This window comes from Galleria mellonella, unplaced genomic scaffold (assembly GCF_026898425.1).
Source record: "Galleria mellonella isolate WM207_F2 unplaced genomic scaffold, CSIRO_AGI_GalMel_v1 utg352, whole genome shotgun sequence".
NCBI classification, from domain to species: domain Eukaryota; kingdom Metazoa; phylum Arthropoda; class Insecta; order Lepidoptera; family Pyralidae; genus Galleria; species Galleria mellonella.
In genome coordinates, this window is record NW_026442084.1 from 8119400 (window position 1) to 8134802 (window position 15403).

The 15403-nt window shown below is 36.7% G+C and overlaps 2 protein-coding genes across 2 annotated transcripts; one reads left to right on the forward strand and one right to left on the reverse strand.

The window, feature by feature from the left end:
- The first annotated feature begins 4316 nt into the window (after window positions 1-4316).
- LOC113517765 (facilitated trehalose transporter Tret1-like) lies at window positions 4317-9287 on the forward strand. Its single transcript, XM_052897141.1, has 3 exons — window positions 4317-4374; window positions 5560-5692; window positions 7880-9287. The coding sequence occupies exons 1-3, from the start codon at window positions 4336-4338 to the stop codon at window positions 9181-9183; spliced, it is 1476 nt and encodes a 491-aa protein (XP_052753101.1). The 5' UTR covers window positions 4317-4335; the 3' UTR covers window positions 9184-9287.
- Window positions 9288-9425: 138 nt separating this feature from the next.
- On the reverse strand, window positions 9426-14699 carry LOC113509976 (facilitated trehalose transporter Tret1-like). Its single transcript, XM_052896958.1, has 3 exons — window positions 14473-14699; window positions 13643-13778; window positions 9426-12334 (listed from the first exon to the last, which is right to left on the reverse strand). Exons 1-3 carry the CDS (start codon window positions 14509-14511, stop codon window positions 11076-11078), a joined length of 1434 nt encoding a protein of 477 aa, XP_052752918.1. The 5' UTR covers window positions 14512-14699; the 3' UTR covers window positions 9426-11075.
- Window positions 14700-15403: the final 704 nt, after the last annotated feature.

Below are 15403 nucleotides of genomic sequence, written 5' to 3' on the forward strand. Positions count from 1 at the left end.
TTAATTTTCCTGGTTTAATTAATAAAATTAAAAATACAATAATTGAAAATTATCATTATACATTACAGAGAAGCAATTAGAAATGTCAGATAAAGTCTAAGTCGAGGTAAACATTTAGGTTAATTGACTTTTTGCCAGATAATTTCACATTGGATTACATTTAACTAGAGCATTTTTATTTGCTATACGAATTATGTATATATATATTTTTATATTTTAATAGGATTTTCTAATTAAATATAAAAGGGAGAATGAAGTCACCGTTTATTACAAAATATAATAAACGGTAATGAAAAATAAATGTTTATTATTTTTACCCATACATTTTTAATTCTTTTTTTCTACAACTTTGAATGGCAAACAAGTTGACGGCCCACCTGATGGAAAGTGGTAACCGTCGCCTATAGACATGAGCAGTACCATGGATATCTTTTCATTAATATCCAACATTTTCCATGGGTGTCGTAAGAGGCGAAGTCCTTTACAACTTAATAGTCGAGTTGTGGACAGCAGCATTCCTCTTAAAACATCGCCAAAACCTAACTGCGGCTACCAACCCATCTGCCAAACGTGGTAACTAATGGCAACACCCCCTTTATGGGGAGGCTTACGTTCAGCAGTGGACATTTAACGTCTGATATGACGATGATAAATATCTAACATATATGGTATTAATTTTCTCTTACTAACCTTTTACTAATTTGTAATTAATTAAATTGAATTAAAATTAAAAACGTTATAATACAATTATCTAATTAAATTACATTACATTATTCACATTTAATTAATATAAATCATAATAAATTAAATGGTTCTCTCTACCCCGCAAAGATTTAGCAAGAAAATAGGGTATAGATTATTATATTAAACTATAAGTTAGTTTTAAAATTAACACACTTTAGTGCATTAATGTTAATTTCTAATATTAATATTTTTAAATAAATTAAAAATATTTAAATTAGAAAAAAATAAAGGAAACATTTATTAAATAAACCAAATTAAATGATCATGAATCAACATATTCTATAATTAAATAAACTATCGATATGTTATCAGTGGCTATCTCGTTACTAGTGTAATAACTCAGCCGCGGAACTCGTGCCTTGCGTAAGTTCAACATACTTTCACTGGTTTTTCTTCGAAGTAGGTACTCGACTGGTTCCTACCTAAATGGCGGTTTTTGGCGGAAAGTGATTATTAGTAATACAATTAATATCAGGTCGACCTCCACACAGTTTCTCCTGATAACCATCGTTGTTAATTCGTCACGATAACTGACCTGCTTTCATCCTCACCTATCATCCCTAAGGAGGGAAGGAATTGTTAGTAATGGGGTCTTATAGCCCCATTGCTAGCAATAAACACTATCAGGTCAACCTCCACGTGGGAGAACCACGTCGTGATTAATTCTTGTGAAATACGTCACGATGGGCTAACTGACCTGCCTTTTCATTCTCATCTATCATCTATCACTGGTACCCGGCCTGCGTATACCGTTAGCGCACGCAGGGTTACTATTCCATTTTCATCCAACAAAAGAAAATGGCGGTTGTCGTACAAGAACAGCTTCAATACCCGAATTCAATTCTGCTTTTTTTCTACCACTGACCCTATTCACGTGACCGCCCAACAAAGTCAAGTGTAATAATAATAATAAACTCTTTATTGCGCACAATAAAGACGTATACAAGGAGTATTTATACAGAATGTGCACACACAAAAGGCGACCTTATCGCTAAAAGAAATCTCTTACAGACAACCTGGCATAAATAGTAGATAAGTACAGAGAGAAAGGTAGATGGCGCTAGTAAGACGCAGTAAATACAAAAGATATATACACATACACACACACACACACACACACACACACACACACACACACACACACACAAACGCGCGCGCACACATACACACACACGCGCGCGCGCGCATGCATACACTCACTTACGCACACGCACGCACACGGACGCGCACACACATACACACGAACGCACGCACGCACGCACTCACTCACGCACACACGCATACACGCACACACGCACACACGCACACACGCACGCACACATGCACACACGCACACTACATGCACACACGCACACCACATGCACACACGCACACTACATGCACACATGCACACACGCACACACACACGCACATACGCACACAAGCACACGCACACACTCGCGTACTCGTACGCGCACACGCACACGCAATACCATGCACCTACGTGTACCCAAACTTACATGAAACATTATATAATTAGATTAACCCTGTTCGCCGCACCATAACTGTAAAATTACTTACGTTGACTTCCACGAGACAGGCTTCGCCTAGTGTGGGGTCATAGCTATATTGTACCATAGGCTAATTTTGTTAAAGGAAATAAAGATATTCTTATTCTTAAATAAAATGCATAACATTCTAAATATAATTTATATAAAAATAAGATTACAATAAATAAACATAAATATACGTATATAGCTAATAAAAGGTATACCTTTTTAAATATCACCATTTCCTACCCAATTATTATTTGAGGTCGGCGTAATATGGTTTTATCCATATTTTTTTTTAATGGATGATAATGGTATATGGTACACTGGCGGGGCACCAGTGAGGGATGATAGATGAGCATGAAAACAGGTCTGTTAGCCCATTGTGACGAATGCAAGAAGTATTAGTCAAAATGGTTTCCAGGGGGAACCGCGTGGAGGTCGGCCTGACAGGGCATACTAACAATGGGGCCATTAATCCTCATTACTAACAATCCCTTCCCCCCTGGGTTTATCCATATTACTAAAGAATTTGACTTATGGTTTTACGACCGGACGCCTGCCTGACGTCAACCCTCTTTGGGAATGCCTTTTTAAATATGTACCTATATATTATTACAACAACATTTTCATCATCAAATTACAGAATTACCTTGGGGGAAGGGATTGTTAGTAATGGAGACTGAGAATCCCATTGCTAGCAATATACCCAACCAGGTCGACCTCGTCGCGGTTCCCCCTGGAAACTATCATGGTTAATTCCTGATGAATTCATCATGATGGGCTAACTGGCCTGTTTTCATTCTCATCTATTACCCTTCACTGGTGCGCCGCCAGCGTATCCCGCAGGCGGCAGGCAGCGCAGGCAGGGTTACCATACCATTTTCACCCATCAAAAAAAAATTACTGAGTTACCTGATAGAGAGAGAGAGAGAGGGGAACCTCTCTCTCTCTCTATCAGGTAACGTTGTTCTAGAAATTCAACTCTGAGCAAGATTTAAAAATCATACATAAATATAGTACGCTTTTCCAATTCAGAGAAGAAACCATTCCATTATCAACCCAAAAAAAAAAAACCATACGCCTGATAACTTGAAATAGCAATACACTACACTAGTGTTAAATCTTAGTAATAAAATGATATTGTGGGTAAACAATGTCTGTACATAAAAAAAAATTAAAGAAATGATAATGGGGTTTTTTATGACAGCAATAGAAAGTTAGCCATGTGGTGCCGACATAGAATAGGCCACCACTTCCTTTCCCGTGGGTGTCGTAAGAGGTGACTAAGGAGTAAGGGAGAGCGAGGGATGGACAATAGCGTCCCTTCTATCTTATCTTACCTTCTATATCTCTAAAGCCCAACTGCGGTTGCCAACCCGTCTGCCAAGGATGGGAACTACTTGTACCAGAGGGAGACTTTGTACAAAAGTCTATTGCTTGGGTGCCTCTGTCCCATTCGTGTTTCAACCGTGAAGCAGTTGTGTTTGCATGGCTGTGTTTCGATTTGAAGGGTGGGATATGCCGTGAATTTACTGGGTATAGAGGAATAACACCTGAGTCCTCAGGAATGGTAATGCATGGGAGGTATCATGGGCGAAACACTGGTGGGATTCCATTGTCATATTCATGATAATGGAATCCCACCCGCGCTAACAATATACACAGACGGGCCACCAGTGAGGGATGATAAGTGAGGATGAATCCCGTCCCGTCCCATTCCTCGACTATTAAGTTCCCTTAATCGCCTCTTACGTCACCCAAGGGAAAGGAAAGGGTAAGCCATTTTACGCCGGGACCACACGGGAAAACAGCACGTGGCTCGACGATAGAAAATAAACTTTTATTTATATTTAAAGAATTCTAAATAAGATTAATTATACGTAACATTCTGAATAGATAAAATGTAACATGTACATGTATTTTCTCCGGACGTATGAGTAATTTACACTTGAATTTATTTTTAACTACACAATTAATTCTGTTTTAATTTGTCGTATAAATAGCTCGATATATATAGTACGAGATATAGTTACATTTATTTGCTATTTTAAAACTCGAGATGAACTCAAAGACACGACTCGTACACCTGCTGAGGCAGGTAAGTGAATTTTTACTGAATAACAAATTATTTGGATTTATTTTTTAATACTGGCTATAGGTTTGTTCCCTGTTAATGTAGCTTTTTTTAGATGAAGAATTTTTATTATTATTAGTATTTTTTTTAATTTTTTATTATTATTTTTTCAACCGTTAACTGTCCACAGCTGGACGTAAGCCTTCTCGATAAAGGGAGTTTTGTTAGTAGTTGCTTGACAGGCGGGTTGGCAACCGCAGTTAGGTTTTTAGAGGTGTTTTAAGAGAGACGCTGCTGTTCATCTCTCGGTCATAGAGTTCCCTTAGTCGGGAAAGGAAGGGGTGGCCTATTCAATGCCGGGACCACACGGCTATTAATTTAAATCTGAATATGTTCATCATAAACTAAAAATGTTTCGATGTTTTTTATACAACTTAGAATGGCAAGCAGGCTGATGGCCCACCTGATGGAAAGTGGTAACCGTCGCCTATAGACATGAGCAGTACCGTGGACATAACAGAGTATACTGTTTCGCCCATGATACCCCCCATGCGTTGCCATTCCTGAGGACTGAAGGTGTTATTCCTCTGTACCCAGTAAATTCACGCCATAACCCATCTTTATAGAAGATATGAAAGAAAAATTAATATAAGTGGGTCTTAATAAGAGTAGACGATAAAAAACAATATTTTTTTACATTTTTTATCTGTCAGTTGGCATATTTATTCCGGCATTACAAAAAAACTACTTTACCAAATTGGATAAAATTTTTACAGTTATATTCCTGAACATTTAAAATGTGGTGTAATACATCATCTAAAAGTGATTACCTCCTACCTTATCCAAAATCCACGTATTTACCAGAGGGAGACTTTGTACAAAAGTCGATTGCTTGGGTACCTCTGTCCCATTCGTGTTTCGACCTTGAAGCGGTTGTGTTTGTATGGCTGTGTTTCGGTTTGAAGGGTGGGATATGGCGTGAATTTACTGGGTCTCAGCCTGAGTCCTCAGGAATGGCAACGCATGGGGGGTATCATGGGTGAAACAGTATACTCTGTTATGTCCACAGTACTGCTCATGCCTATAGGCGACGGTTGCCACTTTCCATCAGGTGGGCCGTCAGCTTGTTTGCCATTCTAAGTTGTATAAAAAAAAATCACGGATGAAATTTTGGTTGTAAAATAAAAATAAACGTTTCCTCTCCATCAGAGCTTGGTGACGGCTGGCGTCTCCCTCAGCATGGCGGAGCACAGCATGGTGCTCGGTTTCACCGCCATACTACTGCCGCAGTTACGACAAGACCCGAGCATGAAAACAAATATCTACATTGAATCATGGATAGGTAAAGCTCTTATATACTTGTTTAAAATACCAATTGGTAGGGGGGAAGGGATTGTTAGTAACGTAGTAGGACTACCAGTTTCATTGCTGGCAGTATACCCAGTCAAATTGACCTGCACGTGCTCTCCTAGAAACCATCGTGCTAAATTGTGTAGGTGTATTCATTTATTTATTTATTCATTAGTACAAATATGTGTACATGGCGGACTTAATGCTAAAAGCATTCTCTCCCAGTCGACCATAGGGAAGTGTCAGAATACTCGAATGCGGTACTACTAATTATTGATATACATACATACTAAAATTACATATATAAACGAATAAATATATATGAATAACAAATATACTTACACATATATGATATATACTATATTATACACGAAATTGAGAATAATATAAAGCACTTACTGCTCGGGTAAAAATAAAGGTATTCATCATGGTGGACTAACTGGCCTGCCTTTACATTCACACCTGTTAATCCTCACTGGTGCCCCGCCAGTGTGTACCGATAACGCTGGCATCCATACATCCCATTCCATCATCTTTCTATTAAAAAAAATACAAATTGGTATAGCAAATAGTTAAAGAAAGTATTCCGTAATAAAAAATCAACTACAATTACGATGAAACCGCTTATTGTGATTTGAAAACTAAAGTACTGAACCGATTTCGATAAAATTTCTACGGGACCAATCTGTAAATATGTTTTTTTTTTTTATAAAACTTTGAATGGCAAACAAGCTGACGGCCCACCTGATGGAAAGTGGTAACCGTCGCCTATAGACATGAGCAGTACCGTGGACATAACAGAGTATACTGTTTCGCCCATGATACCCCCCATGCGTTGCCATTCCTGAGGACTCGGGTGTTATTCCTCTGTACCCTGTAAATTCACGCCATATCCCACCCTTCAAACCGAAACACAGACATGCAAACGCAACTGCCAATTAGGAAGCAAAAAACGTAAAAAAATATAACAGAGTTGAGACACTCTTTATTTTTGAAGTCGGTTTTTTAAAATGACGGCCCACTTGATGGATAGTTGGTAACCATCACACATTGGTGACCAGCGTCGTGGACATCAAAAGAAAATAAATGTAAGTACCCGGGGCGATAAAATAGTTAAAGTCCTTAATTTACAAATACATACACATAAATACAGACAACAATTTATCAGTTAATTAAATTTATAGTTTTGCGTTATCAAAAAACAATAATCCACTTTATGTACTTCGCTTCCTTTTAATAATGAATGTGTCGACTATTATACTGTGACACCGAATTACATGTACATAGGTGTTTTTCTTTTCATTGACGTCATATATATTAGCTAGATTTAACCCGCGACTTCGTTCGCGTGACCATGATAAGTTCAATAAACGAAGAAAAAGTAACCTATCATGTCCAGGGTCCTATCTATCTCTGTATAATAATTTATCACAATCAATTCAGCCGTTTGAACTTTAAAGTGTAACAAACAAACTCACTTTTGCATTTATAAAATTAGTTAAATGGTTTCCACTGATTCGACAAACATTGATTGCTCCTTACCGCCACCTATCGGATTATTTATTTCTCACAGGAATAAAAATTATCCTATCTCTCTCTCTTAAAAATACCACGCCTCACCCAAACGGGAAGAGTTTGGAGTCAGTGACCCGGGTATAGTTACCCCCAGAGTTGATGCCGGGGTAAAGGGGTCCGCCCCGAGGCCCCCACCTAACCCTCCAAGGAAGGTAAAGATGACCATTTGAGGACGATCCCATGTCTCAAGTTGGAGCAAACAATAAGTTACATTCAAAATTTTCATTAAAATTGTTTAGGCATATCATATTTATATTATTTATTTATTTTATTAACCCTAGATGGAGTGACGATCTGAAATGCGAGGAATAAAAAAAAAGGGAAATGGGAGTCAAGTTCGCATTTGCGTCACAGCCGCTCGTGATTAAGGATTACAAATTGATCTTGAAACTAGAAAACAAACACACACACACATACGTTACACACATGTTACACATACGTTAAACCAGTAATTGTGACATTAAAATATTATGTGTACTTAGTAATAAATAATTTAATACAAAATTTATTGGCATTAAATCAATTTATTATCGTCTATTGAAAGCAAATTAAGTATTCTATTGTATTCTATTGTATTCTAAAAGAATACTATTATCAATTTCAGCATCAATCAACGCATTATCATTTTTCCCCGGTGTGATGATGTGCCCTTTCATAATGAGAAGGTATGGCAGAAGAAAAGCAAACTTAGTCAGTGCCGTGTTCATGATAATCGGTTGGACCTGCATTTCCTTAGCTTCCGATGTCAATGTTATACTAATATCAAAGATCCTCCAGGGTGCAGCTGTTGGCCTCTCAAGTATGTCAGCGACGATATTAATTGGAGAATATACATCACCAAAGTACAGAGGGTCTTTCTTGTCAATAATGATGTTTTCCATCCTACTTGGAAGTTTAATGGTTCACATGATTGGATCATTTCTTGTTTGGAACCGAACAGCTCTATTTTGCCTAGCGGTAGCAATTTTAGATGCAACAATCGTGAGTTTATCACCAGAGACCCCTGTGTTTTTAGCCAAGCATGGTAGATATGATGAGTGTAGGAAGGTGTTCCGCTGGCTGCATGGTCCCGATGAAGAAGACGAATTGAATGCAATGATAAAAGCTGCTGTGTCGAAGAAAGCAAAGTCTGATGCTAACAATGAAAATGGAAATGAGAAAAACAAAGGGTTATTGTACGTAATAGATTATTTTAAGAGATCAGACTTTTACAAACCACTTATATTAATGTTACACTTAGATGTAATAGAATTATGGTGCGGATACACGACAATAGAAACGTACGCCATTGATATACTGCACAAGATATTGGGCCATGACATTAATGTGTCTAAGAACGTGATTGTTTTGGATACTTTGAAAATTCTATCAAGTGTATGTGCCATCCATATACATACGAAACTAAAGAGATGTGCTGCTCTTAAATTGTTCGTTGGAATGAATATATTGACTTATGCATCAATAGCAGGGTATTCGTACCTTAGGGAGGAACATATTTTTGAAAACATCGTAGTCGGTTCGACGCTAACATACCTGTTTGTATTTTCCTTCTGTGCGGGAACAATGCCTTTAATGTGCACCATATCTAGCGAGATATTTCCTTTAGAATACAAAGAAATATCCACCATGATAACAACTCTATTTGCATCACTCAATATCACGTTAAAAATGCAAACGTTTCCTTACTTGGTCAATGTTATTGGAATACACGGTGCTTTTTCAATTTACGCATTAATACTGACTTATGCGTTGATAGTTGCATCGATTATGCTACCAGAGACTAAAGATAAAACCCTTCAAAATATAGAAGAAGAATATTGGACAAAGCCTTATGAAATGACGGTTGTATCACAAAATGATGAATTGACACCAATGCAAGTCACCGAATTAAGTCAAGCACCAGCTTAAAAAGTTGCTGCAAGTAGATCAACTAGTAAAGTTCTGCACTGCACCATCACAGCGCCACCTAGTCCCAAACTAAGCAATACTTGTACTTCGGGTACTAGCCTATTGATAGACATACTTTTAGTATTTTTTATAATTAAATATATAAATATTATTAATACCTTAGTTTTATTTTATTTTATTGAAACTAGAAACTGTAAAATCACGAACTAAATGACCAAAGACAGGTAAAAAAAAAACAAAAATTAAAGGTAAATTTTTGTTATTGTTATTGCTTTACCCATTTTAACCTTATTGATATATGAAGACCACAAAACTCCATGTGCTCCTTATTCTAAAATGCTTTCTTTTCACAACATTTATGCATCTCTTCATGCAATCTATTTGATTAATTTTAGTATATCCATGAGAAGGTCCTGCTTAGGGTTAAGGAAAAAAGACAAATCATTAGAACTATTGAGGACAGAAGGGGAAAAATGTTGGGACACTTGATACGACACGACGAACTTATAAACATTATAATAGAAGGTAAGATAGAAGGAACGAGGGGGAGAGGGAGACCGAGACATAGTTACATCAGGCAGATCAAGGAAGGAGTTGGTGTCGTGTCGTATCAAGAAGTGAAGAGACTCGTTGACAATCGTAGTGAGTGGCAAGAGCTCCACCGACAAGAGCGCAGCTCTTAAATAGATGGACATATCCAATATATATATATTTTTTATATTTATAAATATAATTAACAAAAATCCAAAACCGGTGGGCTAGTTTATTGTGGCTTTATTTAGATTTACTCTTCGCAATGTAATTACAGTATGTAAAAACAGTAACAATGTTACGTACACTATAATTGGTATTGTCACATAAATCCGTCTGAACACTTTATCAAATTAAATAAATATAAATAAATACTTAAAAATATTACAGACAGAAAATAAATAGGCAATTCTAAATAGATATACATAGATGGATTTCTCTCAAACAGAATTACGCTACAACAAATTTACTTCCTACAGCGCTAGTGTTATGGAGGCCATAACATTGAAAATGTAACCATGTTATGGTTTCCACAATCGATGAGTATCATTACTTTGCATTTGATTAGCGATAGTCTTATTATAGAAACTTTAAAATGCAATAAACATCTCCCTACCTATAATAATTTATATTCCTTTACGGAATAAGTAAGTTACGCCTTAGGCAAGAAAGGCAAGGACCATAATCTCTGCCATCATGTCACCTTCATTTGATCAGTATACCCTTTTCTACTTATTTATTATTTCAAATTATATAAAATAGTTCTGCTCTGTTTCAATACTACTTAAGTAGATTTTGAACTACCTCAACTCAACTACATCAGCTCCAATCCTTAATTCTTTATTGGACACAAACATAATGACAAAAACATTTATTTTTACAAAAGCAAGCATTTATCTAACAAGAGATTTCTTCCAGCAAACCGTTCTAATTTATTTGTAATAAAAATAGGCAGTCGTCATACGATTTGCGTACATTGCAATGCACTTAAAATATTAGCATAATCTAGTGTTCTTAAACCTACCGATTTTCTTAATACTCTTTTCTTTAGAAGGCTATTTTGCACATAAGAAATAATACATTTACACTCGTTTACACCTAAATCATATTTGTTTACACTGTGTTCTAAAAAAGAAAACTAAAACATGTTTTACAAAACATTTCAAACTACCAAAAAGTGTGTAAACCTAACTCATGCTTGACTATTATTTAATAGATACATAAGTATCTAGATACAATAATTAATTTTACATTACAATCTATATATCCTCCATATAAGTAAGTAATATCTACATAATTTATGTAGTTGTTTTTAATTTTGTTATAATAATACATATAAAATATACAAGAATACATGTGAATTAACAATTTACTATGATTCTCTTCCCTCTGAACTCCTCCTCAATTTCTAAAAGTGTCCTATCTTTAGTTTCAGGCAGTAATATACCAACCATAGTAAGACAATAGGCGACAACTCCAGAATACAACAAATACGTTCCAGAAAAGCCAATTGTATTACATAATATCGTTATAGTTTTCGTGTTGATGAAGAGATTCATCGACATGGTAAATGTGCTGATGCCTCCACACAGCCCTTTGTATTGTAATGGGAATATTTCACCAGCAAGAACATACGCCATGGGCAACGCACCTGTAGCTATTGAAAACATATGCAAGTATATCACAAACATACCAATGTAAGGATTATCATATGGCAATATATCTTTCTGTTTGGCAAATGTATAACCAGCTATTAGAAGTAAAGTTGCTAAATTAATACCAATAGTTATAAATATAAGAAGTCTTCTTCGGACCTTCTTAACTAAGACCAAACCAATCATGTTTGACAATATTCTTAAGATATCTAAAGTAATTACAATAACATCAAAATTTGATTGGGAACCCATTACGTTATCAGTAAGTTCATTAATATAAGACGTCAGCATATTTATGCCACTCCAATGCACAATTGTGAACACATGCAGCATTATAAGTACAGGGAGATAAAACTCTCTTTTCTGCACTGTCTCTTTCATGTATCTTATCCTATTTTTCATCTTTATTCCGAAATTATCATGTGCTATATTATCTTCTTTTTGTTTTTTATTAACAATACTCGCTGCAATTATCTTTTCCAATTCATCTTCTTCCTTATCACCTCTCAGGTACCTAAATACGTTTTTAGATTCCTCATGTCTTCCTTGTTCAGCCAACCAGCTCGGTGATTCTGGTGACAATATGACTATGATCATGTCTACCACCGCAATACCAATACAAACGTATGCAGACACTTGCCAATTCACATAAATTCCCATTGTGTGAATGACAAAAACTCCTATACTTATTGTTACCGATATTGTCATTAGAAACATTCCACGACTTTTGGGACTAGTGTATTCCCCGATTAGAACTGGACCCAGTGTTGTCATCATACCTATTTGGACACCTTGGAGAAATCTAGCAACAATCATTACATTGACACTCTTGGACAACACAATGCATACCCAACCAATAATGCAGCTCACGACACTGACGAAATTTGCAATTTTCCTTCCATACTTGCTCATTATACTTGGTATTATGAAGTTACCAACTATGATACCGAAACCAGGAACGGCAGCTGAAACAAAATTTAATTCTATTAATATTATAAGATTGTCCCGTGCGGTTCCGGCATAGAATAAACCATCTCTTTCTTCCCTGTGGTTGTCGTAAAGGGCGATTAAAGGAACATAATGTTAGAGGGATGGGCAGCAGCGTCCCTCTCAAAACACACGCCCAAGTGTAGCATCTACTTGCAAAATTCCCTCTATGAAGAAGGCTTATGTTTAGCAGTAGACGGTTAAGGTCTGCAATGATAACGATGAATATAATAAGAAGTCTGCCCAAGTTCAACTTAACTTAGGTTAAGTAAGTCAAATTAACCGTATGGATCCCGATAGGTGGGCTAGATAAACCTCTACCCAGTATGTGCCTGCTACTACCATACAGCACAATTTCAGACATATTTCCTCCCACGAACATTCCGGTTATGGAATGATTCGAGTCGAGATTTTACCAAAAGACTACAGCATGGGGTTTTTAAAAAAAGAGCTATAGAGCATTCTTCAGGATTTGCAAAGCGCACGTAATGCCCCTGTAATTACAGGCAATCGTAAGCTACGGTAGCCGCTTACCATCATGTGAGTCGTATGCTTGTTTTCCACCATAATGGTATAAAAAAAACATTACAGAATTCTGAAAGAAATTCAATAAATAAATGGGATATTTGCTTCTGAGAACCGAAGACGCTAAGATTTCGAATTTTCGAATACTTGTTACACTGCTACAGTTTTTTTTGTATACGAGTAAACAGTAAATTGGATCTAGGATTTTGGAATCATATGATAAGTAGTGTGTAATCCCAGTGTGCCCCAGTATAGAATGGGCCACCCCTTCTCTGCCGTGGGTGTCGTAAAAGGTAACTTGGAAAAATTAACGGTCGGGGGATGGACAGCAGCATTCCTCTTAAAACATACCAAAGCCTAACTGCGGTTGCCAGGGGGGAAGGGGATTGTTAGCATTGGAGTTTGACAGCCCCATTGCTAGCAATATGCCTTATTAGGTCGACCTCCACGTGGTTCCCCCTGGAAACCATCGTGAACAATTCTTGTGTAATTCGTCACGATGGGCTAACTGACCTATTTCATCCTCACCTATCACTTTTCACTGGTGCTCCGCCGGTGTATACTGATAGCGCGGGTGGGGTTACCATTCCATTATCATCCATTAAAAAAAACTGCGGTTGCCAACCCGCCCGCTAAGCGTGACACCTACTAGCAAACACCCCCCCCCCCCCTCTTTATGGTGAAGGCCTATGTTCAGCAGTGAACTGTTAACAGCTGCTATGGTTTAATATAATAATGAGCAGGAATATGGAAGCTCTTACCAATCCAAGAACCTGACGAGTCATCTACTTGCAATGGAGAATCTGGACTTCTCAATTGAGGCAGCAGCACTGCAGTGAATCCCATCACCATGCCCATCCCCGACATGTTGATAGATACTCCTGCTGTCACAAAGCACTGTAATAAAAATACATTTGGATTTCTTTAATAATTTCTGTCAACACCCTTACTAATATTATGAATGTGAGAGACTGTGTTTTTTTTTTTGATGGGTGAATATGGTATGGTAACCCCGCCTGCGCTAACGGGATACGCTGGCGGAGTACCAGTGAAGGGTGATAGATGAGAATGAAAACAGGCCAGTTAGCCCGTCATGATGAATTCATCAGGAATTAACCATTATAGTTTCCAGGGGGAACCGCGAGGAGGGCGACCTGGTTAGGTATATTACTAGCAATGGGATTCTCAGTCTCCATTACTAACAATCCCTTTCCCCCCTGAGAGACTGTGTTTGTTTGTTACTTTATAGAATCACTATAAAATTACACCAAATTTTATAATGATACACGTACCACATGGAGTGGAGAAGGAAAAAGGTTACTTTTAACCTGGCTAGTATATCCTGGACACGCCGACGAAGTCGCGGGTAAAAGCTAATACATAATAACGTTAATTTTTAATAATAATTAATAATATGGTAATAAACGGCTAAACACATTTGCAACTGTGAACAACTGCTTCACAGTAAAACCAAAAAATTTGTATTAAATCTAGAACTGATGAAATTTATACGAAAAAAAAAAGATAGATAAACCACCGACCTCTTAATTCATTGTGATTCCTAATAATAAGTATAATAAAAAGTACTTACTTGTATCAAAAAAGGTGATATCCACGTATTTAATGCCATAATTTAGATTTTAACTCATTAATAAAAGAGGTAAATGCCATTATTAGCGTACAGTGTTACTGAAAAATGTAATCAACTATATTTAAATTATATAAGTACGTAGATAACATAACTAAATACGTAATAATATAATGTATATATATAGGCAACTCATATTATATAGATAGAGCATCGAGACTCAAAAACAGGTCAACTTTTTGTCCGCTAATTGACAAATAATTGACTCGTTTTATTATCAGTATTCTATATACTTACGTACATAATGTATCCATATTTAATTATTTAATGAATAAAATGTAATATTACACATTAAGTAAATAAAAAAATTATAAAACAAAATAAATATAGAAGTTATAAAGGAAACATAACTATTTATCACGCAAAATTGTATGAAAAAGTTGACCCGCTTTTCTCTTTGTCTTTTATGACATGACGGATATCACAGAATACATAGTCGACTCCCACAGTACCTCTCATGTGATACCATTCTTGAGGATAATGGTGTTTTGCCTCCGTAAACTATTATTTACCTGCCATATACCACCCTTCCAATCGAAACATAGCTATATATAAGCTTACGAATAGCTGTTTTTTTTTCATTTTCACTCAATTTCAATTCAATTTCTTCTTCAAGATGATAGATGAATACGGAAGCCTATTATTGGCCTATTGTGACAAATTTCATTAAAATATAACCTCATGGTCACCAGAGGGAACCGCAAAGAGGTCGACCTAACTGGGCATATTATCAGAAATAGTCTATTAGTGACAACCGCCTCCCCCCCCCTCCCCCCGTCCGTTCTAGCACCATCATCCAGATCCATGCAATTTAGAACAAGTCAATTCCTAAATCAACAGGCATTAGCCCATAGTCCTCAAGAATGGTAACGTA

What these genes read in the sequence shown, in the direction of transcription:
- LOC113517765 (XM_052897141.1), top strand. Translation starts at nt 4,336, where the DNA reads ATGAACTCAAAGACACGACTCGTACACCTGCTGAGGCAG. An exon ending in TCGTACACCTGCTGAGGCAG is followed by an intron (nt 4,375 to 5,559) that starts GTAAGTGAATTT and finishes CCTCTCCATCAG; the next exon opens with AGCTTGGTGACGGCTGGCGT. An exon ending in CTACATTGAATCATGGATAG is followed by an intron (nt 5,693 to 7,879) that starts GTAAAGCTCTTA and finishes TATCAATTTCAG; the next exon opens with CATCAATCAACGCATTATCA.
- LOC113509976 (XM_052896958.1), bottom strand. Translation starts at nt 14,511, where the DNA reads ATGGCATTAAATACGTGGATATCACCTTTTTTGATACAA. An exon ending in TATCACCTTTTTTGATACAA is followed by an intron (nt 13,779 to 14,472) that starts GTAAGTACTTTT and finishes TTTTTATTACAG; the next exon opens with TGCTTTGTGACAGCAGGAGT. An exon ending in CTCGTCAGGTTCTTGGATTG is followed by an intron (nt 12,335 to 13,642) that starts GTAAGAGCTTCC and finishes ATTTTGTTTCAG; the next exon opens with CTGCCGTTCCTGGTTTCGGT.